This window comes from Falco biarmicus, chromosome 7 (genome assembly GCF_023638135.1).
Source record: "Falco biarmicus isolate bFalBia1 chromosome 7, bFalBia1.pri, whole genome shotgun sequence".
In the NCBI taxonomy this organism is placed as follows: domain Eukaryota; kingdom Metazoa; phylum Chordata; class Aves; order Falconiformes; family Falconidae; genus Falco; species Falco biarmicus.
The window spans coordinates 39,286,867-39,312,530 of NC_079294.1; the positions used below are offsets into that span (position 1 = coordinate 39,286,867).

General features: G+C 44.6%; 2 protein-coding genes across 5 annotated transcripts in view; one reads left to right on the forward strand and one right to left on the reverse strand.

The window, feature by feature from the left end:
• DLGAP5 (DLG associated protein 5) overlaps positions 1 to 4,405 on the reverse strand; it is a 24,092-nt gene extending 19,687 nt beyond the window's left edge. For both annotated transcript variants that reach the window (XM_056346743.1, XM_056346742.1), the window contains exons 1-3: positions 4,349 to 4,405; positions 1,684 to 1,931; positions 160 to 368 (exon numbers count right to left, since the gene is read on the reverse strand). In XM_056346743.1, coding sequence (XP_056202718.1) covers positions 160 to 368; positions 1,684 to 1,921 — 447 coding nt within the window. In that variant the 5' untranslated portion in view covers positions 1,922 to 1,931; positions 4,349 to 4,405. The remainder of the gene's footprint in view (positions 1 to 159; positions 369 to 1,683; positions 1,932 to 4,348) is intronic.
• Positions 4,406 to 10,589: 6,184 nt separating this feature from the next.
• The window catches only part of FBXO34 (F-box protein 34), a 40,317-nt gene continuing 25,242 nt past the window's right edge, over positions 10,590 to 25,664 (forward strand). The window contains exons 1-3 of one of the 3 annotated variants that reach the window (XM_056346510.1): positions 10,590 to 10,720; positions 24,922 to 25,000; positions 25,119 to 25,215. The gene's annotated coding sequence lies outside the window, so the exon portion shown is untranslated. The remainder of the gene's footprint in view (positions 10,721 to 24,921; positions 25,001 to 25,118; positions 25,216 to 25,664) is intronic. The other 2 variants (XM_056346509.1, XM_056346511.1) reach the window with 2 other exon arrangements.

A 25,664-nucleotide genomic window follows, 5' to 3' on the forward strand; every position in this document is an offset into this window, starting at 1 on the left:
GCTTTATGAATATGCATGTTATCGGTTCTATATAAGTAGTGTTAGAAACTAATAAAGTTGAACAAGATGCATAACTCATATTGAGCGTCATCTTGACTCCGGTGAACCCTTCTTCCAACACTTACACCTCATTTAGATATTTAATATTACCCTGATTACCTTCTCTCTTGGCTTCACTATCACTGGATCTTCAGGTACAAATGAAAGAAATCCAGGCGCAGTTGGTCTGTATAACCCAACTTTAAACACTCCCTTTTTTGCTTTCTCTCTCTGCTCTCTCAGTTTTCGAAGTTCCTTTTCTTCTTTATAGCGCTGGAGCATTTCCTTGCGTTCATTAATCCTCCTGGTGGCTCCATTTGTAGATTGGCCTGAAGTAAAGATGGAAGACAGACTTGTTAAGAACATCTTGAAGATATTGAGCCAACAATATGCAAGACAGAAAATTTCAAAAACCTTTTCCAAGCTAGAAGAGAAACATAAACATACTAAGTCAAAAAGCAGAAGACTGGAATCTGTGCCTGCAAGTTTCAATAAGTCTTACAATGCAAATACATGTGATTGCTAATACATATTAGATTAATAAAAATTTAAATTCTCTTAATTGCTTTAACCCTTCCCACTCAGAAAAGTATTCAATGGTAAGTTTCAGCTTACAATATATCTCCCCAAATCTGCACCCAAGGAATACTGTAAATTCATACCCATTTTACAGTGTACAGGCTGTTCCTGCAAGGTTAAAGTATTGAAGTTAATACTTAAACTACTTATTTAGCTTATTTGTACCAGTTTCTCTATTCAAACTCTTGTAATGTTATTGAAAGCTGAAGTTTAGGTCAGCTGTAGATATTGAAGTCTGCCGCAGGCTGAGAATAAATGAGGCAGAAGTTTGTGAGAGAATAAAACCATAAGATGATGCTATACTTGAATTACATGTCTATCTGAAAAAAGTATACATAAAGTTAAAATTTATTAAGATACAAGCTTCCTATGTTTCTTACTTGCCATGATTACATAGGGATTGCACTCCTCCCTCCAATAATCTTCTGCTATCAAAATACTAAGGTGGAAGTATTTCTAAAGAAATCCATTAACATGTTAAAATATTAACTAATTTCTTAGACCATAAGCATCCAGGAGAGCCAGGGAAGCACATTTCAGTATATATGCAGATCCTATTTTCTGGGAGGAAAGGTAAGTCATCAAAACCTAACAATTTTTTTAAAAAAATTATACTATGCATTTACCTCTTTATAATGATATATACCCAGTTTTAACATAAAATTACCCATTTCTAAGCATATTTTAAGCACATGACAGACACCAGTTATATGTTAGATGAGACTTTAGATCAGGCTTCTTCACTTCTCAAACAAAGCAATCATTAAGAGACTTCCCATTGAGTATTAATAGCAAAACGCCTTCTTCCTTAGCTGCTGCAGACAAATCAGAGCGAAGTCTTATACATACCACTGGAGCAGTGACAAGGATAAAGCTGTATTAAGACTATTTTCTTGATTTTCTTAACAGTTAGAAGAACTGGTAGTCATGGGGTTCTAAATCTTTTAAACTTTTTCTTCAAATTAAAGCGTTGACCATAATTAGGTTCTTGTGATAATGTTACTCTATCTACTTAAAGACATTTTAAACAATTTTTAAAAAGCTTTATAACAAGTCTTTACTTACTCTGTTTTACACTGCTGTTCTCCTGAGAGCCCGTTTCATTGGTCTCCTTTAGTATAGAAATCCCCTTTTTTGAAAGCTGAACATTGCTATCTGCCAATCCAAGCTGTCTGCCCTTCTCAAACAACTTGTGTCTGTTCTCTTTTTGAAGCAGTGATCTTCTGCGTGCAACTTTAGTTCTGAGCGTTTCTGTGCTCAAATCCTTTTTGTATCGGCTGGCAAACTGGGAGGTAGCAGCCATCTTGGTAACCCTAGACAAAAATTATAATGATTAGGCAGAACGCTATCATGTTGTGTTTTGCCCTTTTCATTAACAGTTTGCATGTTACAAAGCCCTAGGTTCTTCGTTTCTGTGTATGTACCAGAGAAAATGCAAATGACAATTTCAGTAATGACTCTTCATTATTTCTCTTTATTTTACACATTCAAGGGGCTAGTTTGTTTTGTTAACGGTCAACAAGTCTGACACAGAATTAGTAGGGGACACTGTCGCTGCCAGGGATTGGCCTGCCAATCTGTTTTCAACACATGTTTTTCGTGTTAAGGAGACAAATAGTAAATGACAAGGTTGTAGGACAATACTTGGAAGCAACACTGCCACTGAGCATTTAGATTATACCCTATCTGATGGCAAGGCATTTTTGTCATGCATCAGAGTACTTGGCACCATTTCTCAACTGAGTTTCCAGGATGCAACTGCAATACAATAGTGTTTATTTCAGGCAGGATCTCTCCTTACTTTTTTAACCTGAGGGAGACTTAACACAGACATCAGCTGGTCTGCACACGCTGTGCTATGCTAACAGCAACGTAAAAAACTCCATCCCCTGCATCCCGCTGAAGCCTGTCTTGTCAAGGGGTTTCATGCTCTCTTCCTGGAGAGGTCAGGACCATTTCTTGCAGTTGGTCTTTGTCTGTCACCTCAAACAAGGTCTTTTAGAAATCTTACCTTCTGTTACTTACAGAAAACAGCTTTACAGTAAGGAGGGTGAAGAGCTAAACTGAACAGCCACCAGTTACTCATTTATCAGTAAACTGGTCACTTACTAAGGTTCTTAACTTCAAGACAGCAAGCTTTGATCAAACTAAAGGAATCATCAGTGAACGGGACTGAAAAGATCAGCCTTGACTATACGTGCACAGGATTTCTTCAAGCCAAACCCCTTCCCCTCCACTTGCTACCAAAAGCCAAAAACACCATCAGCAGCCGGCCTGAAAAACCCAAATGTCAGAAGAGAGTACCAAAATAAACAGAAAGAATACAGAAATAAAGTGTACATACTTAGAGGAAAAGCAAGCAAGGGGAGAACCTGAGCTATCATAAGAAGAAATACAGCCAAAGCCTATTCAGTTGCCACCACTGCTGGCAGTGGCAGCTCCTTGTTCATGGCAGCATTCATATAGTAACTTGCACAGCACCAGCAGTACCTGCACAACCATCTGCAAGTGCTTAGAATACATACTAGAGATAATGTACAAGTCAAATCTAAAACATTTTGGGTTTTTTTTCCAATATGTTCAGTGCTACTGGAAAGTAAAATGGTCAATGGAAGTTAAATGAGCAAACGGGAATAAAAATTAACTCTGCTTAAAGCACTCAAATCAGAGACTAGATCTCTTCTACATAATCCTAGAAGAGCTGGTGCACACCAGTGCCACCTGATTTGTGAATATCTTACATTTCATCCTGCATCTGACATTCCAACTGATAAATATTTAACACGTTTAAAGGATTTTTATGGTCTACCTTATAATTTGAATAATATTTTTCCTATGTTTTGTAGTATAAGTCCACTTAAGGCCTTCTCCCACAAATAAGCTTCAAGAGCAAGTGGCCTGCATTTCAGTAATTAGTCCTGTAGAAGAATTAATCTGAAACTTGAAGGTGGCAGATATGAGCAGAGATATAGAGAGGTATTATCTCCTAGCATCCCAGGTCTGCAAAAGCAATATAAGAGATGACCTGTGATCTCTTTGGGCTCATTAAAAAGGTATGGCATGTTCACTGTCCTAAACATCTCTTTAGGACAAAAATGTCTACCTCCTTTTCTTTCCAGGTTATGGCTCCTGAGTGGTACCTTGCTCAAACAGCAATCTAGATGACTAGTTGGAATCTAAATTAGCATAAATTAAAGATTAGTAGCAGGGAAAGGAAAAAGGGCTTATATAAAAGACGAGCTTTGTGACTGGCTAGCGTAAACTACCAAAATAAAGTGGAAAATTTATAGGACTAATTTTTATTCAAATAGTGAGGGAAAAGAACGACTTTTGAACAGCAACACCACAAAACTCAAATGAGAAATACAGATACGAATAACATTTAGATGCACAGTTAGCATTTTTAGCCTGAACAGTGACAAAGTAGAGCAGACAAAGCAAAAGCATCATTATTTTTAGCGGCAAGTTTAAGGGCTGCATAAGGTCTAGACTCAAGGGTTCCGAGACGGGGCCCCGGGGGTCACGACAGGACCACCACGTTCCGGTCCCCTGCTTCCCGCCGCGGCTCCGAAGGGTCGCCACAGTTTGTTCCCCTCAACCCCTTCTCCCGCCGCGCTTTTCGGTCAGCTCAGAGGGGAAGCACCGCTGGCAGGCCTCCTGGTCGAAACCTCCACCCTAGGGCCTGCTCGCTCGCCCACCGGCCCCCAAAACCGCCCGAGCGCCGACATACCTGTACCAACACCGCACTCCCTTCACCCAGCCCGCCTCGGCTCACTTTCAAATCTCACCTGACAACGCTCATTGGCCAGCCCCGGCCCGCCCGCAGGCTCTCATTGGCCAGTTCACGGCTGACAGTTGATAGGCGGAGCCGAAATCCCCGAGCAGGTTGTTTATAGGTCGTCCGTCACTGCCACGCTTGATTCTCATTGGCTGCGCTGAACATTTCCCCCTCGCACTTGCCACTCATTGGCCGGTGGGGTGAGGGAGCGAGGCCCGCTGGGCGCGGAGGGCTGCGCGGGGGCGAGGCTTGCCGCTAGCGGCCTAGCGGCCCGCCGCTGTAAGATGGCGGCGGCGTTATCTGGCAGCTGTGGGAGTAGTCCAGGCCGCGGCTCGCGGTGTTGTGCGGTGCCCTCACGCCCCACCGGGACTCGGGGGCAGGGTGAGGGGCCCGCGGGCCTCTCACCGCCCTCCCGGCAGCCAGGCAGGCCTGTGACTGTACTTCAGTGGCCGCGCTGTGCCGTCTCCTGAGGTAACGAAGCCGAGTTTATGCAGGCCTTCAGGAGCCTGGGGTTGTGCGCGGCCTTTGCTGCTGTAGCCCTTCTTATTTCTTCCTGTACTGCCATCGGACCGACCCAGCGGTTTGCTGCCGTGGGTTGTTTTTAATCGCGATTCTTATCTACAAGACAGTTTGTTCTGTGATTATTTATAATCTGCAAAATTAAAATGCAAAAATGTTAATGAAGAAACCAGCCACTTGGTGGCACTGCAAAAATGGCATTTGGAAGATTTAAAAATAAATAAATAAATATTACCAAACAGGAAATTGCTAAGCAGCAAGGGTGATGGTAAACGGCAGAGGACAACCATACCAACAGCCTAAAAATGCAGGACCTCCATATGGCATTACAGTAAAATGTCAGTAGATTTTTATACAAACGCGATTACAGTGGATGAAGACAGCAGTAAGTGGATTAAAGACCATTTGGTCAGAGCACAGAGCTGTTCCCCACTATAGTGATCAGTTCTGCATCGTTGGAGAGCAGCTCTGCGCATCACCGATGGTAGTACTCGAAGAAATGTCACCCCCTAGTTTCCTGCATATGTTGCCAGGGGTTACAGCAAAGATTCACAAACGCTGACCATCTGGACTAATCCTACAATCATTGATACAGAATAATAAAAGATTAGTATGGAGGTTATTGGCTGGTGCCAGGTTCCCCAATGGTATGAAAAAAGATCCAGTAAACAACAGAGCTCATACTTGTAGGCTCTGCCCACAGAGTCCAATCCAGCACAGTCCTTGGTGTTCACTGATTTTTGTTAGTCCCTTTTTTTCCCTAAATTAGTGGAATTTGAGGGTATTCAGCAGTTCTACCTTACGATATGAGGAGATAGCCCAATGACAAGGGCCATGCCAAAGCACAAGTTTTAGGGAAAAAATGAGTTTACATGTGTCTTCCTTTTAACCAAAAATCATTTTTTCTTACTGCATATCTGCATCTGAAGGATTCCTTCATACTGAAACAAGACTTGTTTGCTCCTTGGAGCATTTGGACTGATGCGTTTGCTAATTTCCCCTCATGTGGCTGTTGATACTGAATAAGGAAACATGGCTGCACTACAGCCAGGGCTTTAATCTCACTTGTTCAAATAACATCAGTGATAACGAAGTGGTATGCCCTTCAAGGCAGACTGGTAATCTGAGTACCTAACCTGGATCCTTGGCAGGCTCAGGCTCTGCCATGCACCTTTGCTGGTTGTTACCTGAGCTAGCTACGTTAAAGCCAGAATGGGTTTCCTTAACGTACCACAGTGACACCTTCCACTAACAATATCTAGGTCACCACAGGGGTCTTGATGTATTTGAATAATGCCATGATTTTAAAGTATTGCAATGTTGCTTTAAGATTACCCCGTGGGTAATGGGGTGTTTTTCAACCAAATTCCTGATTGCTACTGATTTTAATGTGTTAGGAGGAATAAACACATTACCATTTCATGGAGATAAACAAGCAATAAGAATATAAAAACTCATTATCCTGTACAGATATTACACATGCCTGAAAGGTTAAACCTGTCATCTTCATAAGTCCTGATGATTTTATGATAATATGCCTACATTTTAGCCATTGAAGCTTTGAGAACCAATTTGAATCTATCTATTTCTTGACAATCTAACTGTCATTATCAGATACATTTTGTACCGAGGAGATCATTATGCGAAAATCTGCTACCTTGCTCTTTCTACTCTTCATTTGTTCACATAGAATATTGTTCTTTGTGAGGGTAATTCTTCCAACCCTTCCATAAATGCACCTTACTGAAGAGCAATATGGAGCGTGTAGGGAGACCTATCCCCAAATTTAGCCCTGAGATAATTTCTATTTCTGAATATATATTTGGTGAAATTTCAGGCAAATGTTGTTGCAAAGGTGTAGACCACAGCGAGGCATACTTGCTACTTGCATGGAGTCAAAGAGACGCCTCTGTAGGCAAACTACTGTATGTGGAGCACAGTACAATGCTGCAGAAGGCGCAGAGTAGTCCTGCCAAATTTGGTTGATAACCTCTTAAGTGTTGTGCAGCAAAACCATTATGGTGCACTGGCTGTTGTTCCCACTTCTGCTTATGCTTTTCATCTGAGGTGGTCGCTAGTTTAAAAACCAGAACAAATTCTAGGAGCAGAAAATAGAAGGTAAATTCCTGTCTTACAACAACTAGAAAACACAATTAAGTGTTCTACTGCGTTTTCTTGCTCTGTTCTTTGAGCTTCATTTTGCACTGTAGCATGCTTTTAACAAAAGTGTGAGATAGCCACCCACCAAACCCCTAACGCCTCAGCCTGTAGCCTGACAGGTTGTGGTCCAAGCAGCTAGGAGACAAGAGACATATGTACTCTCACCAGGATGGGCTTGGAGAGCATCTTCCCTTTCCTGAGTATTTGCTCTGCCACCTAGATGAGCATATACAATGAATGACACCAAATGCAACCCCTGCAGCCCACAGTCTTCAAAAGAAATTGGTAACCTTGCTCTGTTCTGTCAAAGAGCTAAACCCAAGATGTGTGGGCCCAGGATCCCAAGCTGATGGAAACACCCACACGCTGGCTATGCAAAGCAAGTCTAATACATCCTCTGTTTGATTTTTCCTGCAACCAGGTCTCTGCTTGGTAGGTGTGAGTTGCCACTGGCCCTCAGGAGGTGTCTTGGCACTCTTCCAGCTATAAATAGAAAGACGAGGTACCCGACTCTGGGTATTACATTGCACTCTGGCAGCCTGATACCTAATAGCTAAATGTTGTAGCACATTTATAAGGTTTCCCTGGAGCTAGCCTAAAATGCAAACTAGCAATCTTATAATGCAAAGTACAGTTGGAAACAAAGCCTGAGTAGTTTTTATCTCTGCATATCTTTACATCCTCTGCTATATACAGTGCATTTACACTGAATGTTCCTTACTGTTAGACATTTTAGTCAAAAACCTGCTGTAGCTCTACAGGTGAAAGCATCCTGCAGCTGGTTTCATCCTTCAAGGCACAAATCACATTTCTTTCTGAACAGACTCAAACCTTTTCTTCCATGGGGAAGAGAGTTGCGGGAATTAACCCCAGAACAAATGCAGGATTCAACTATAAGCCACTGCTGAGTTAAGACCAAACTTCTTGTTTCCAGGGTCTTTGGATTAATTGTACTTTTACCCCCTTGAGAAAAGCAGGTGAAGAAACCACTTTGTGTGGTGGCATTAGATGAATGTTTCAGCAGCATGAAGTAGGTCTCTTTAATTGAGTTAGGCAAAGACCATTGTGTTTTGATTTGAAAAGAATGTCCTGTTCCTTTACTTAGACAAGACTTCCAGTATTTTTTTAATTATTATTATTTTAGCATAAAGCATGTATGTATTTTTTTCTCAGCATGCACCTCCTTTGTGTCTCCATTGCCCAGAAGCAGATCATATGGCAGATGGATGCAACTGCTGGAGTTGTGTTTCATGGTTAAAACAAATACAAAGGCGGTAAGAAATAGTTTGGTTTAGAGAGTACAAACCTAAAGTTTTGAGGAATATGACCATCACACAAGATGGAAACAATACAAGAGCTGCAATGACTTGGTTAATCCTGTGTACTTTGACAGAGTTAAACTTCTCCAGGCCTCTGATAAGATAGGACTGGTTTTCTTTATCTATTGTTTTTTTAATGTTCAAGGCTACTGAAATGCAAAAATGCCAGATGGCCATGTAAGCTCAACAATGTGCAAAATCTTTCTTATATTATCACTAAATGCCCTGGGGGGGTAGGGGGAGAAAGGTTATTTAATCATTAGAAGTCACTTAACAGCAAATGGCATTTAGCCATCTTTATCAACTTACAGAAAAAAGACTGGGTCTGTGCTGTTGTGGAACCTTTTTCCATTATGACAGGGCATATATTTAATTCCCCTTTAAGTCATCTGGCGGTACCTCGTGTGTGAGTGTATGTTACTGAACTGTGGTACCTTGCTAGTAATTTTTTTTTCACATGCACAAACAAATAGCCATGGTCCTATATGAAAACACAAAATTCTCCTCTGGAACACATGAAGTTACCGTCAGCAGCAGCTAAATCCCATTGTTGTTCTGGGGTTTTGTCACAATCCAGAGGAGAAAGTACTGGAGGGATGAGGAACTGTAGGTTCTGTTTTCTGTCCTGTCACTGATCTAATGTTTGACCTTCAGCAATTCATTTTACCTCTGTCTTCCCTCCCATCCTTGCTTTGTCTTTGTATATTGCAGCTGTAGACAACAGGGACTCCAGAGACTTTAGCAGATTCGTCCCAGCCATCTGAGACGCCATTTTAATGTGATCCTGTGTCTTGGCTAATTAGCTCTGCCCCTCATCAGGACTGCTGCAGCACAGAGCTGTGCTGACACACTTATACTGCTTTTTAGCTTGAGAATGGTCTCAAGGATCTTCTCACAGTATTGCATTACACAGAGTAAGCAGTACCTTCACTGCTGCCCTCCTGCAGGTCAGAGAAACCAGGCGGTTTTGGTTTGCTAGCCCTGCCTTCATCCTGGGTCATCTCCACTGGGACGTGCGTCCCTCCCCACTTCCCTTTGAACAGAAACAAACTGCTGACATCTTATGAGGAGGGGGGAAGCTCCTGGCAGGAACCCCTTCAGGCTCAAGCTACCGTCTGGTGCCACCACTTAACTTGCCTTTTCCCAATGCCTTCCCTTTGCATTTCACTCTTGTTCTCCATACCTTTGGTTTCAGAGGACTTCTCTGGTGCCCAATCTCTTTCTACCTGCCAGCTGAGGGCTTCGTGAGGACAGCACAGAGAAGATGGCTGGGGTGATACTAGCGTGACAAACCACTGCCCAGGGTCTGTGCAGCTGTGCCTCCTGGCATACATCTACACCAGGAACAGCAGCTCATGTTTTCCTCTGTCGAGGGTGGCATCCGCACAGGTGACAGCACAGGGTATTTGGTGGTTGGGGAGGTAACGCTGGCAAAGCAAGCTAGCTGGCAGGGCTGGCACCGCGCTGGTGGGGTTCCAGTGCCCTGGAGGACCCCTGTGCTCTCCTGGTAACCTCCCAGCAGCTCCTGGCCCTGCAGTCAGGAATTAAGTAGCTTTTAAAGCCAGAAGGTCTATCAAATTGAGTACCTCTGGCCTGCTGCAGAGAACCGTATAGATTTTTAGCCTGTTATCACCACATTAAACCCACACATAAGCTGCCAGTGCCACGCCGCAGGCCGGGAGCTGGCACCCCAGTGGCTCAGCCTCCCACAGCTGCCGGCACACCAGCGGGAAGCTCCGTGCCCGGGGAACCGGGCCGAGCAAGGCTGCGGGGCCCCCGTGCCTGCCAGCGCTGGGACCGCGGCGAGGCCTCGACGCTGCCGGTCCCCAGCCCCGGGGTCTGCCTCAAAACGTCCCCGGCCTCGAACCTGCGGGCGGGGACCCCGCGGGCCCGGCGCCGCTCCGGGGAGCGCGCTGAGGCCCTGCGGAGAGCTGCGGGCCCGGGGAGGGCCGCGAGGGCGTCCTCGGGGCCGTGAGGGGAGCTGCGGGCCCTGAGGGGACGCCAGAGGCCCCCAGCCGGCCCCCGGGCCCAGCGCTCGGCGGTGCCCGCCCGGCGGTTCCTGGCGCAGCGGGGCTGCCGGTGCCTGGCACCGCGCGGGGGCGGCCGGCGGCACCGCGGCCCTCCCCGGTGAGCCCGGACCCGCCCCGCCCCGCCCCGCCCCGGGCACGGATTGGCCCGGCCGGTGCGGCCCCGCCCGCCGCCGTTGGCCGCAGAGGGGAAACGGTCGCGCCGCGCCGAGCCTGGGCTGGCAGCTCCGTGCAGCTCGGCGCTGCCGCCGCCGGGACGCCCCCTCCTCCCCGCGGGAGCGCGGCCGGCCCCCCTTCGGGTAGGCTTCTGGCGGCGTGGGCTGGGGCGGGGCGGCCCCTCGGTTCGTGCTCGGCTGGGCGCGGGGCCGCGGGCCGGGGCGGGCAGGTGGGCGGTGAGCAGGCCCCGCACGCACCGCCCGCTCTCCGGCCGGCCATGGCGGCTGCGGGGGCCGCCGAGGGGCTGCTGGCCGCCCGCCGGACGGGGCTGCGCGGCGCCGGGCCCCGCGGAGGGCACCGGGCCTCCCCGCTCCCTCGGCGCGGCGCCTCCCCCTCTCTGGTTTATTTTATTTTTATCTCGTTCCTGGCGCTCCCCCTCCGCACCGGCACCCCTCTCCCGTTCCTGGGCGCCGCCGTGTCGGGGGCGGCCGCCTGTCCGGGGCCGCTGTTCCCTTCCCCCGTCGTGCCCCCTCCCCGTCTCCGCTGGCAGCGCTCCCGTGGCCTTCTCGTCTCCCGGCCCGGCGGCGGTGACAGCGGCAGCCCGCAGCCGCGGACCGCTCCGTGGGTGCCCGGTCCCGTCCCCTGCCCGCAGCCGAAGTCCGGTGGCACGGGGCGGCTGGCCCACGCGTGGCTGCGGGCAGCGCACCGGGCGGGGTCTCGGGGGCGCGAGGGGGGTGTTACCCCGGCATCGGGAAGGTCACGGCCTCGCCGCGGGGCCCGCCGGCAAGCACGGGGCGGGGGGTGTACCTGTGTTTTAAAAAAATGCACCAGCAAAGCAATAGCCGCATGTATTTTTCCCCCAAATTTTGGTCTTCTGAATATTTGCACTTCCTGATGGCGTTTTTCTGCACGGCTCACCCTGTGCTCCGGGCGCCTGTCAGCCTTTCGGGGGGAGGATTGTGAAGCTCGGTGGACATAAGGAATGGTGCAAAAAGGCGGCTTTAATCGCTATTAATTATTGCAGAAAATACTTCTCATAACGTGTTTGCGTGGGGATGGTGTAAGGACCTAAGGAAAGGTTAAAAGTACCATTACGGTGGAAGTGATTGCTTCTCAAAATTATTTCCTCTGAGGCCTGACTCGAAACAATAAGCGTAGCTTTTGATTTCTCCAGTAAACAAAGGTCATTGACTTGAATCTTGTGGCTTTCAGGTGGGACAGAATACCTTGTATCAGCTGGACAGGTGGGTCTAATGCTTGTCCTGCAAGGTGCTTTGTACAGTGCCCAACGGGCAGCGTACCTCTTTCTGCTCTGCTTTTAAATAACTGGGTTGGATAGGTCTGTAAAGCACTGCCACAGCAGCTCCGGGTTGGTTGTGGGCTGTAAAACCCGCCTGTGAAGCTGTGTAAATACTCAAGTGGTTAACCCTGCTGCACTGCATGCTATCTTGGCTATGCCATAGCTCTCGGTATCCAGTTTTGGTAGCTAGAGATATCCAGGCTAGCTTTGAAACTGGCTAACGTGCCGCGCAGACTCAGGTTCCGAGTCTTAATGAGTGTTTGCGTAGTGCTTCGTGTTTTCTCGGATGAAAGGTTTTACATAATTGGCCATTATAATTGTCTGTCACCCCTAGAGAAGAGGAGGGGAAAAAAAAAAAAGGCAATGAAGGTAGGCAGTTGTTTTGGAAGTCCAAAAGTCTAAACCTGTAAATGCATGTAAGTTGTTAATGTTGTTACTGCTTAGTGTGGAGGCAGCAAAATGACGGAATAAAAAAATAATAATTTAGATCTGCTCTCCTTTTGAGCCATCCGATCAGCATTGTCTGGACAAATGACATCCTGCTTACATTTGAGCTACTTGTTCTTCAGTGCCCAGAGGAATTCCTAATGCAACTCCAGTTGCACCAGCACTGCATTTATTTCCCCCCCTTGAAATCTTAACTGGAAGCCTTTTACAGTGTTTTGATTCCTTTTTAATAAATGGCTAATCCCTTGCTGCAGGGGATGGGAGTGTTCTGAATACAGTGTTTTTGGGTCCTGAGGGGAGGGGGAAGGGAGTGCCTTGTCTTGCTTTCCAGCAGCCACCCGCCTTCCCCGGGCCTGAGTGAAAGAGCCTTATTGACTGGTTTTGAAGGTAACATACCCAATTTTCCTCTTACATGCTAAAAACCCATAAATTTGCTGTAGCACAGAGCCTTTGAGGGAAAGAAATGGAATGTCAGGGAGCCTGGGCTTCATCATGAGCAGCCTGGTAACAATGGCAGTGTCTTGGTAATTGCATTGTGCTTATCAAAATCTCCCCTTCTAATGACAAAGTTCCATTTTAATAGGTGTGAAAAGTTGTGGGATTTGATTTAATACTGGTGTCTTAAAATCATCATGCACACTCTGTATGACTAAGTTGTCTCTTATTTAATTGGAGAACGAGCAGAGGCTGAGGAGGAAGTGTGTTTCACTTGCACTAGACACTCTTTAAACTTAGATAAAGATGGTGAAAAAGTGAGAGTGGCTTATCAGGTGCTAAGCTGCAACTCTGTTTTCTTATAGGCATATAACATAAGTTTCTATATCCATCAAAATCGGAAACTCATCTTGTGCCGTGGGTGTATACCACGGTGTTGGTGAGCTCTTGGCCGGCTTGAATAGCAGTGAGAGTGTGTGTTCATAGAGACTGTCTTCTGGTTCCTGTGCCAGAAAGGCCTATGGTTTTGGGGTACAGAGGTACTAAGTTTGATTTCTGGTGGTGAGAAGTTGACTGCTGTGTAGTAGATGCACAATACTACCTAGGTGCTGACTGTCCTTGAGGTTCCAGGTGTCAACACATTCGTCTTAACGTGTTATTTTTACTTTTGCTGCCCTGTAGCATAACAAAACAAGCAAATCTGTATAATACTCAAACACTGGTTGCTTTATTACCAGCAGATATGGCATGTTTTAGTATTCCAGTTGTAGTTTTGATACCTGGTTTCAGAGAAGATAGGAGCTTTTCTTCTATGTGGTAGTTGACTCTAAGGAAAACATAGGGCTAGTCCTAAGCCTGTGATTAAAGATAATGTAGCTTTGGAAGTATGCATCTCTCTTGTCCTTGTCTGCTGCTTTTTTTGGCTTTTCTGGATTACTTGGTCATCAGATGCATTACTAGGTGTTCCTGTCTGTACATTTAAGCTTTTGAAGGAGATCTTAACTTCAGTGAAAGTTGCTGGTTAGAGATCGGCTTCCAAGCTTTGTAAGCTCTGCAGTAAGGAGGGCACAGGAATGCTGCTTTGGTATGTGTGGCTGTTTGGTTTTTATTTGTACCATATTTCACTGGTTTTGTTCTCTAAGCTATTTTGATTCCATTAACTTATTAAACTTAAAATCTGTTCAAGTCAGTGTGACAGATGTTTTTTAATGTATGAATGTTGTCCTCCTTTTAATGTCCTTTTTATTTCTACCCCTAAAATGTGAATTGGGATAATTGCCCATAGTGTGGATTTTGGCTGTAGCTGTGGGATTTGTATTTGGAATTTGCGTTTGTAGTTGTGGAATTTGTGTTTATTCCCAAATATCTTTTCTTTATTGCCTTGTTGTTGAAGGGGAATATCTGCTGGATCTCTTGTTAATCCTGCTGTTGTAGTCTTCTGTCTAGAGCATAACTGGAGATGTATTCACAGCTTTAGGCATGCTGGTTGTTTTAAATCTAGTTATTTTGGGTATCAAACGCAGAGAAATCACAGCAGGGCTAGCAGGTATAGATGTAGAGTGGGCTTGTGCAACTTGCATCGATGATACTTGCTTGGACAGCTAGTTCATGGTAAGAGGGAGGTGTCTGCAGTGTTGTTGCAATGGCTATCAGAGGCAGATGGGTTAAATATAGCTCAGGTATGCCTAAACATGCTGCAGCTGCACCTCCTGTTGCAGTACAGAGGTAATATGAATGTTTACATAGATCACCTTCCTACACATCAGAGGTTCAACTACCTCTTTTGTAGTCAGTTTGCTGCTGGGCAACCACATGACTACTTAATGATGTTTTGAGAGTAAAAATACACTACAGAGGGACACATAAATGACTGTTAAGAAAATGTCAGTTTTTTAAAAAAAATATTGTTCAGAAATGGCTGACTGGTATTTTGGGGTACAGAACATAGTGCTCTTTTCCATGTGGTTTAAAAAAAAAATCCTGCTTTAGAAGCTGTTATGCCTGCAGTTCTTAACAAAGTAATGGCATTTAGGTAGCACAGAGGCTGAATTTCTGCCAGTTAAAATGTTGCTGTCCTAATGTGTCAGTCTGTACAGAGCTTGGAAGCTAATATACAGTGTTCTTCTGCCCTGCAGCAAAACAACTAGTGATTAAAAATTCAGCAGATATTGTGGTTCACTTAACTACTTGTTCTTGCATCATTCAGGTCATATCACACAATGTTGCTAATGTTCAATCTAGCTTTTTTTGTTCTAAGAGTGGAAATTATCTGAACTACCATGGGATTTACGGAACAGTTTTGGCAGGAACTGGGCTATGCAAAGTACATTATTCAGAACTGTTTTCATCCTTCTTCTAACTTGGAGAATCTCTTTTGATTTCTCAAATATTACTTGTTTGTGCTAGACAGGGCTTTTCTTTCTGTGGCTTTTCTCACTTTAAAAATCAAAGTGTTTTCCTTTGATTGCTTTGAGATAAATGAGACTCCCTAGTTTAGAGGGGGGAGGAAAAAAGAGCATGATAGGTGTAACTGCTTGCTTTCTTACTTGAACTCAGTATTCCATTTGGCCACAGAAATATTTTTGTATGAGAAATATCATTTTGTTTTGGGCAGGGTTTCTACTGCTTTAAGTACATCTACTTTTAATTAACACAATTTCGGTTAATAGTATTCAATCTAGTGCGTCGCTTGACATAGAGTTAAATTTTACTTTCCCCTCCCTATGTTCTTTCAGTTATGTAAGCTTGGGGTTAGTTTTGGAGCATGTACGGGTTCTGGAAACCTTTTCTGGGTTACCTGGAGCTACAAAGTAGTGTTCATGTAACAAGACTTGTAGCTTGTTTTCACTGCTTTCACCAGTTTTCTGTTTGGAAGCTGGTGCCTGTACTGCACGAGAAGCCTATAATCTGTGTGATCAGTGCAGTAACTCTGGTTTTGTTTGACCTCTCTACACGTTCTCGAGACCCATCTACTGATGCTCGCAGTAGATAGAATGCACCTAAGTGCCCCCTAAACTAGATGCATGTACATCTTTATGGATTGTGCTGTTATAAGCACAATAAAGGCAGGCTAACAACAGAGAAAAATTGCTGGGTTTGTCAGTGTCTTTGAGAGTAACTCGCTATACTGGGGCAGCTTTTGGCTTGAGTGCTGAAGAGAAACTAAATTCAGAATGTGGAACGCAGGTGGAGTATTTTGGTCAAGGGCACACACGAGGTTCAGCCATCACTCAGTGCGTTGCTGCAGGTAGCTTTGAGTTGCAGTGCTTAGGAGGAGGCTGTATCTTTTTAAGTATGAAGTGACAAATCAGTAATAGGAATGGAGAAGGTGGCTTTTTGTGTTGTGTAGTATATGATGAATATGCCTGTAAATCAGGCTTTGGAGAAGTACTGGGTGAAAACTGGAGACTTCCAGTTTATGCATGTTGATTGAACTTGCAAATTGGATGGCTTTTTGTGATCTGTCAATTTGCACATCAAGAGGATGTATTTTTAGTTAAGGCAGACATTTTTCTTTGGAAAAACCTGTTTGGACTATTAAAGCCAAGGTACTCTGAGAGAACTTGTTTCAGCTAAATTGTCAGTAGTTAGGCAATTGGTTTGAAAAATGAAGTCTTAAATATGTAAACCCTCCCCCAACCTCTTTAGTGTCCTGTTTAGAAGGATGGAAAACAGGGATTCAGTTTGGGTTTTGCATATTCCTGATACCATGTATGCATGTTTCTGATATGCTATAATTGCAGAATTGATATTCAAGATAATATGTTTGTTCTCAAATTGCAAAAAATAACTTCACACGCAGCTAATTCCATCTGCTGGAAAAATAAGACCGAGGCTAACTTCATCACTTACTTGGGACCTGATTTTTGCGGTTCTAATTACTATGCATGAACTTTGGAAATTAGCATACTTTTTTGGCAAACCTAAGCGGCAGCCATTTACTCGGGAATTTTATTAACTTTAAACATAGCTAGCAACTCCTAAGCTACTTCTGGTTCATTTTCTGGTTTTGGTGTTTTTACAAGCTTTGATTTAGTAAGCTTCAGTAACTTTTTTTCATCCTTGCAATGACTTTATATGTTACAGCAGCTTGCTGCTGTTTCCAGTAACTTTTCAGCCTGCAATCCAGTGCAAAATTATTTCTGTCATTCAAATAAAAAAGTGTTGAAACCAAATTCTCTTCAAATGAATGCTAAACCAGTAAAATTAGAAGTTAGGTTTTGGTTGCTCTTCTGTAGTGTGAGAAGAGCGCTTGAGCAGATGTAAGCGTAGATGGTTTTAAAAAAGTAACCTTGGGGAAACTGGGGCATGTCAAGTCTGGTCCTAATTCTGCTAAAAGCTGGTTTCATGATGTGAATTCTTAAGCTCCAAAGAGTTTGGATATAAAATAATCGTTGCAGATAGCAGCTACTAAATGTTCTTTCTTATTAAAGGCTGGGTTTTGACACATTTTCAGATTCTCAAGGTGTCTAGCAATGCCTTTTCCACTTGGTTTGCTTTTCTTTTTGTAGCCTCCTACTTTCACTGATTTTGCTGGTTGGCAGTGATGAGAGGCATATAACTTGTAAAATATTAAAATGGTCGGAATTTTATAGTAAAAAATAGTCTGCTTTATTGGAATGTTGTTATTTACTGGCTAATTCCCTTTTGGATGCAGTAGACTGGATTAATTTTAAAATCTGAACTATTCTTTCTGTGTTACAGTCTTAGCTCACTTTCTGTCCCATTAGAAACTTCCTATTTTGATATGTGCAATTGCAGTCCTGTGTCTTTGTCCCTCTCTCCTCCTCTCTCTTAAGAATGCAGTTTCTTCCTTGGGATGAACAGGGTTATATTGCTAGGCTCTTTAATTCCTCTCTAATTGGAAGAAAGCCAAGCATAAAATCTTTTTAATAAGTCACTCTAGAGATTTCTTTGTACATGCTATTATTTTCTTTGCATGCTAAAATCTCTGAAAAGACTTTTTTTCTTCCTCCCCCCCAGTCTAGACCAGGCATAATTATGTTCGTGTGTATGTGTAGGCTTGGGTGTTGCCACTATGCAGCCCAGCAAGCAATTTGAAGTCCTTGGGCTGTTTAAGACCAAAATTTCTTGTAGCATCAAAGGCAGCAGCTATCCCTCTGCATCTGGGTAGGTGAAATAATGTTCAGTTGTATCTAAACTTCAAAGAGTAACTCGCAGCTTGTGCCTGTGGTTTGGTTTTCTGTAATGTGTCATACTGGAGGCTGTATTTTTTAAAAAGACTTTGGACACTGGGTTCAAACAGGACTTGGTGTGTGTCGACTGGTAGTAGCTGGTGTTGAACTGGGGTTTGTGTTCACCAGCTCACATGCTTCCAGAGGCAAACCAGTTCCCTTTTGATTTATGAAGGTCTTCACTGAGGTCTTTGTTCTGAACTTTGCCTTACCTAAGTCATCATTGCAAAGCGTAAAAACCCTTCCCCATCATGAAGCCTCTGCTTTGGCATTGAGACTGTAGTCTTAATTTATTTATGCCTTCAAAGCTTTTGTGCTTCTCCTGTCCTGACTCCTGAGGTTGAGAGAAGCTCCCTGTAAACATACATGCAAAGCTACCCCTTATTCTCCTGCTGTTAGACAGCTCTTGCTTTGGTATCGTACTGCCTGTCACACTGACTGAGACTTTTCTCATTCATTTGCCTTCCTGACCACCTGCATGCGTCCTTGTTCTGGTGAGATTTTTTTTTTGTCCCTGCGTAGGACGTTTGCACCCCAGGCCATCCACTGCTGCACAGTTGGGGCATGCAAGGCATGGTAGCTTGAGACAAAGGTCAGGGACTTGGGAAGTGAACTCCAAAAAATACCCTTAAGGAAAGCTTGTCCTCTGGAACTGGTTTTCTAAATCTTGCATTTAACCATCAGGGCACCACAGCTTGCCATTGAGTGTGGGCCAGACTTGGTTTCTTGCCTATTTTTTTATTTAATTTCCTTTCTAAGGAAGGATGGCACTCTACTCTTGTGTTTTTTTTAATGAGTTAACTTTTATCTTAATAAACACATGAATGAAGTCATGCAAAGAGCACTTGTTTATGCATCTGAAATCTAAGTAAATCTGCTACCACTTCTGAAATTTGGGCTGTGGGAGGATTGCTGGTAGCAATGAATCCATCTTCCATGGTGTTAAGAAAAAAATCCCTGTGTTTCTCTTAGAATGCATATGGATTATTTTTTTTTTTGCTGCAGTAGGACTGCAGATGTAGTCACATCAAAATAACTTGATTTGAATTGGTCTTGCAGCACAAGCAGTTGGAGATGTGGCTTTGCTACAAGTTACTGGGAATTCTCTTTCAGTGCAGCTTTACAGCCCATACTGCGGATGGGAGCTCCGAGCAGTTTGAGTCGCACTCCCTCTGCAGATAGTGCATGGGATGCCACCAACAGTGGACTCAACCAGTTTTCCTAATGATTGCTTTGTTAGGCTTTAGCAGCTTGTGGTATTGTTAAAATGGTGCCTGCTGATGTGTCAGCTGTATGCTTCAGTGTAAGTTGTAGGACAAATAGTAGTAGTTCGTGTATGTTTGTAGCAAATGTCTCTGCAGTGTACTGTATACTCTTCTTAAAAGTCTTCTTTCTTCCTGTTTTCCCTCTTTTGGATCGGTAAATATAGCCAGTGAGGAAACGGTTCTGTATGGATTTTGGGACGTTAACACAGCTTCATCCCTGGCCTGACTGGATCCAAAGAAGGGAAGGCACCAGAGCATCCTGCAGGGATGGTGCATGCATCTTTGGGAAAACATCTTTCTAAGAGATTGGGAAGAACTTGACTTGGAAAAAAATCCAGGAACTTTTAAGTGTAAAACTGTTGCATCCATAGTGGAGCCATACAGAGCAAGTTTGTTGATGTTGCTAGTTGCATTAATACTGGTTGTAAGGTGGATTTTTTTAAAAAACTTTTTTTTTAGGGCTGGGGGAATCCCCCCTGTCCCCTAGCTCTTCCTTATGTTACCTGGGTCACAGCACACCAGCAAGGAGTTGCTTATCAGGTGGCTGTCCAGACAGAACAAGAGTCTGTCAGGCTGCTTTCCATTTGAAAAAAAACTAGCGATATTTTTTTTAAAATAAGTAAATGTAGAAGCCTGTGGTCACAGATAGAGAAACTTTACTGGGGTGTACATGAGGCAGAGGCTGATGGAGAAGATGTGTCTTTAATTAGACCAGCTGGTATTGCTGGGGTGGAGGGGAGGATGAGTGAACTTTTGGGCATGAATAAATGTCAGCTTATTTTATCAGAATTGCAGTTTGGAAGCATGGATTTACTGTGAGTTGCCATTTGGCTTTGGGGTTTCTGAGGCCTTTCTACGTATTCCCTATTAGCTGCTGTTATGGAAGAAGCTGTGTACAGGGCTTTACAAACATGACACTCTTTAAGGGAAGGTAGGTGCAAATGGCTCAGGTAAAATGAACCAACGTTTTCAGGCTGGAATCAGTAAAGCTAGACAGTGCCAGCAAAGGATACCTGTGTCCCGAGTTTAATATATTCACAGTGGCTGTACTGAGGAGGATTAGTGAAAGATGCTTAAAGCTAGCAGGAACAGCAATGCTTTTCTTCTCTGACAAGTGGTGTGCTTTTAGTGGAATAGCTGAATGCAGGCATGTTAAGCTTAATATATGCGTGTGTGGGTACCTGAGAAAACATCCCATTAAGTAAGCCAGTAACTTCCTTCTGAGGAGATGCCGAGAATATCACCTTTGCTGCCAGTCAGGGCCAAGCCAGGCTTGTTAGCAGCTTGTAAGTGACAGCCCTACTTTGCTTTGTTGGTATTTTAAGTGATGAGGGTAGCGGAACTAGAAGGAGAGGTGATAATGTCTGTGCTGTTTTTTTTTCTTTTATTTTGTGGGGGGGGGGGGGAGAGGCAAGAGGAGGAGGAGATGGGACTAATTGCATACCTTCCAATTCCAGTTACTTCATTACTGAATAATCACTGGAGCAGCCCTGCGATCTGCTCTGACAGCAGATAAGTGGTGTGGCTTGCAGCACTTTAATCTAAACAAAGTTTAAGTGCTTTTTCCTTTTTTCCCTGGAGTGAAACTGCAATTTTGTTATGTGAATGTTAGCCAGGACAAAGTTGTTTTTGCAGCTGTCACGATGCTTCTCTGGGCTTTGTGCATGTTAGAGGTGTGTCCCCAGTGTGTGTAGCAAAAATATCCTAAAATACTGCATAAAACTACAAAAAAAAAAAAGTAAAAATACTGAAAGTGAAATACTTACCTGGCAGCTTTGGTTGAAGGCTCTCCAAGTAGTTTGTCAGGTGAAGATCTGTTTAGCTTTGACATTGGATGTCTCAAAGGGTTTAGATATAAACCAATGAACATTTAGATTATATTTCCTTTCCATAGTGATATGTGTTAATTAGTTTCTGTCTGCATTAGGCCCTGAATAGTGAAGTAAAACAGCCTGAGTGCTTGTCTGCTGCTTCAGAATACGAGTCCCTGCAGTGAGGGTTGTCATGTTGATGAGGCCGTAGCAGAACTGCATAGTTTTGGTTCCCCAGTGTAGAAATGGCATTATAGGCGAGCCATATGATGCAAAAGAGAATTTCTGGGCAGAGCTTCAGATAGTGTTTTTGTCTTCCTTTGAAATGGGATAAAAATGCATTTGTGCATCAGGCTGAATCCTGATAAAACACCTTCTTGGAACTGATGGTGATCATGATGATGATTCTGAGTTGCAGTCTTAAGGCCGTGAGAGCACTGCAGACAAGTGCCTGGATTTTGCATAGTGTAGTACTGGGCAAAGCTTAAACTTTTGTCAGGCTAACTTTTCTGGACTGTCATAGAACTGTTAAATCTGATCTATTCCTAAAAAGCCAGCTGACAGTGCAATCTGAGCCACATACAATTCTTTGTCTCTACTTTTGACTTGAATGGAAAAGCAGTTTGTTTTCGCATTAAATCAAACTCAACTGTCACTGCCCCAAAGGGGGTCTGTCCTTGCAGGCTCTGCTTGGACTCTAGGCGGAGTGCTCTTGGCTCTCACTGCTTTTTGCCGTAAGCCTGGTAACTCAAATCAGGACGATGGGAGGATGGTAATACACTGAGACAGATAGTTGTTGGCAGGTAAAATGTCTTGGGGAAGAAAACGTAATATGCTTTTTTAATGTTGATAGTTTCTGTACATTTAGGCTTGGTTGTCTTGGTTGTAATTTTGGGTTGGCAGATGGGGTTGATCATGTAGAGCAACTCGGTATGGATCCAACTGCAGTGTTAAGCTCTTGGAATAACTGAAGGTGAAGTGATAGTGAATTTCAGAGAATTGTTGAGTATGAAGTTTCCTTAGGCAGGCCCTGCTTTTATAGGGTGGCTTTCAGAGGGAGACCCAAACATGCTTTACGAACTGGCCTGTGTTGTGCACGGAAGTGGATCCATGCTTTGATAAGAACAATATGGGTTCTTTTAATGAGACAAACTGCATCACCTTTTTTTAAGGAGGTATTTATTTGTATAGGGGGAAAATCTACACACACACCCCCCACCCCCCACCCCCCCGTGAAAATATGTAGCTGATCAGACTCCTGCATCCATTTTTAGCTGCTGATATCACAGGGACAGGAGGTTGGCAGGCTGGATTGGGTATTGCCTAAATAAAAACTAGGTTCAGACTTGGGGTGTTACGTGGCAGCAGGGCTGCCTGCCCCCCAGCCAGCCCGCTGGGGAGGTCAACCCAGTGTGTTCTTGCCAGTTTCCCTGGGAGAAGGTCATAGGACACGAGACTAGTGTGGGAGCATGGGTGCTGTGCTGCCTGTTTAAAAGAAGTCAGGGGCCTTGGCTTTGTGGGGAGAAGAAGCTAAAAGATGGGCTGTGATAACTTTCTCGTGCTGGTCAACGTGCTCAGAGGGTAATGTAAGTGGAAAGGGAGTTGCCAGTGGACAGGAGGTTCGGCTGGGTAGTCAGGAGGGGTCTGCAAAGCACAGCTTCTTCCTATGAGTGGGTGAAGCTCCTCCGCCTATATGCTTATGATGAGGGCAAATACATTGCATAGAGTAAGAGCTTGGCATCTTTTGCGCTGAGATGGACTGCTGGTTGCTAAATGGTCTCTCAAACCCACAGTGCTGGGTTCTGCTTTGTTAATTGTTAAACGGTTATGTGTGGCTGTGTTCCCTTCCTCCAGTAAAAAAGTTGATCCTACATCTCAAAATGGTCCGTCTGCCTTCCCAGCACTGTGCTTAGTATTTCTGGAATTGCCCTTGGGTCTGTGCAAGTTGACAAGGCTCTTGTGACCATTTGGGATGGTGAGTGGCCTTCCCCATGCTCTGCTTCTCCTCTTGAAGTTTGTTAACCAAGCTTCCGCAGCAGCCACCCAGCCTTGGCTCTCCTCTGGCCTTTGTTTGCCTCTTAATGGTTGAAGTGTGCCTCGGTACTTCCTTCCTCGCTTCCGTGTGTTCGGCTTGGGGATTTCATCGCCCTCTGAAGCAACGTAGCCACTTGAATCAACACTTGTGACTGGGAGCGTAGATGAGTGTCCACAGGTTTTTACATTGGTGTGTTCGTGAGCTGCGGTGGATATCGAGTACTTGGTTATGATCAATCTTGACTGTACAAAATGAATTGGAGGCAAATGATCCAGTACAGGAGACTTTTCTGGGGAAAAGGTTTAATGAGTACCTGAAGGGCCACAATCCTGTAGATTGTGTGTGGTGTCATGTAGCTGTGAGTGAGATTTCTTTATTGCAGAAGCTGGATTGATTCCTCAGGGCTGGGTAGCATCTGATCTTTTATGTGAGGGAGGGGAAAAAGCTGTCCGACTTTAATCTGAATTTACTAGGTAGTTAATAAGAAAGACCTCTGCACTAAGTAACATGTTCAGCCTCTGTTATGTTGCAGGAGCTCCATGGAGATGAAGCCTGCTGGCTTTATTTTGCTCTGAAAACCATTTGGCTTAAAGTTGCCTTCAGAATCTCAGCCTGTGTGGTACTCTCAACTGGGTAACCTGCTGGGTGTTTAAGGGCTGAGCTTGGGGCAAAGCCTGGATGCTTTGGTGGCTGAGAGGTGATATTGGCACATGGAGCTTGTCATTCAGCTGTTCTGCCAAGACCAGTGTGCTTCTTGCCTGTCTCTTCATCCCTCTATAATTTACCATTTGTATTTAAAAGTAGAGGGATTTAACTTTTGTTTCCTCTGCAGTTGTGGTCCATAGGAGCAATTAGCTGTTGTGAGGGTGTGCACTGGAGCTGCCTATGGTAGCTGATTGCGTAAACCGGTATTGCTAAAGCGAGCAGGGAGCAAGTGAATGTATTTGCACCAGTCATCTAGAAACTGGTATAATTCGGGCCTGAATCAATCTCAGGCTGAAACAGGTTGTGGAATTTATGTGTACACCACTGTTGGGGTGTGTGGCATTGCGGAGACTAAGAAACAATGGTTCCCAGCCCTGGGGCTTGTGTTCAGTATTAGATAACGACACATGGGGTAATTATAGGCAGGGACCTGGGCGGAGGGGTTAGGAGAGGGTGAGGGGTGCATCCATGTAGAGAACAAGAAGTGTTCGTTGTTGTGCCGGCAGCTTGTTAATGGCACTGTTAAGAAATTGTGGGTGCGTCTGAGGTTATAGGAGGGATGGCAGTCAGCTTTGTAGAAGGAAGTGTTGAGTGAGTTATAGGAGACACGTGGATTAATAAGAGAAAGCGGAAGAAGGTAAACTGAAACTAGTCAAGTGTATGTATGGGGAGTGGCTGTGTTTACACAGAAGCTGAACGTGCAAAAGCAATGGCACTCAGGGGTGATGAGGAATGTGGGTAGTGGAGCAGTGACTGGGAATCTGCACCCAGACCCCCAAACACATGTGCTTGTTGAGAATGGAGGAACAGGTGGAGAAAGGGATTTGGCATGGCTGCAGAGAGCTTTGTGGTCTCTCCTCTTGGCTGCCCCTGGGCTCCCACAGTGCCAAAGCAGCTTCTGCCCAGCTGCCCTGTGGGACTTGTGTGGCAGGGCAGCTGCCTGTAACTGTAGCTGCTGGACTGTTCGGGGTGTACTCAGGTATCAGCAGTGAAGACCTGCTTGAATTGATGGTGTTTCACATGCCAGCAATGCATTGGTGGTTGTTCCTGTGTGCCCTTTGCACTGGGAAAACCAGATCTTTTGGGTTTTAAGAGTTGTAACACTGTTACCATGCAATTAATTTCCTTTTTCCTTCCCTTTTGCTCTTCAGAAATGCCATTCTCATGAGTATGCAAGGAACCTACAGAACTGTAATGTCTAACCCTACATGGAATAACAGCTCTTTGAAGGTACCACCCTTTTTTAACTACATGGCTTTGTTATAGGTTGGGTTAATGATGCACTGATCTTTGCTTCAAATCTCGAAATTGAAGAACCATGTCTTATGTAATGCTCTGTCTTCCAAAGGGATGACAGTGCTGTTAACACGCCAGCCTCTGATTTCCAGTGCTTGATCTGGGGTGCCAAGGGGCCATCGCTGTTTTTCTGTGAACCATCTCTTTAGGTGGGTCTGAGATACTGCCTTGGGAACAGATGGTGGTTTCTATTCAGAGCGCTGAACTAAGCTTTTGTCATACTTGGTGGCCATCCTTGGAAACGTACTCCCCTTCTTTTTAGTGATGCCTGATGGCTTGCCTGTTTGTCATCTTCAACTTGATGACCTTCTGGATAGTCTTGATGAGAGGCTTCTAGCTGTATTTATGAAGAATGTAATGATAAAGTGCAGTTGTTCTTTAACACTTATATTGAAATGTCTTTGCTGTTTGTGCTGCATTAACCAACTCTCAGGCGTTGGCTTGCTCTGCTGTCTGGTCCTGCAGTGATGCCATAATACTGAATTTTGGACTGCCCTGTACGTTACCGTGGCAACAGGCTGATGTCACAGACTCAAGGACGTGACTTCAGTGTATGATCATGCAGAGGCATGATCAGATTCGTGAAGGAGAAAGCTGA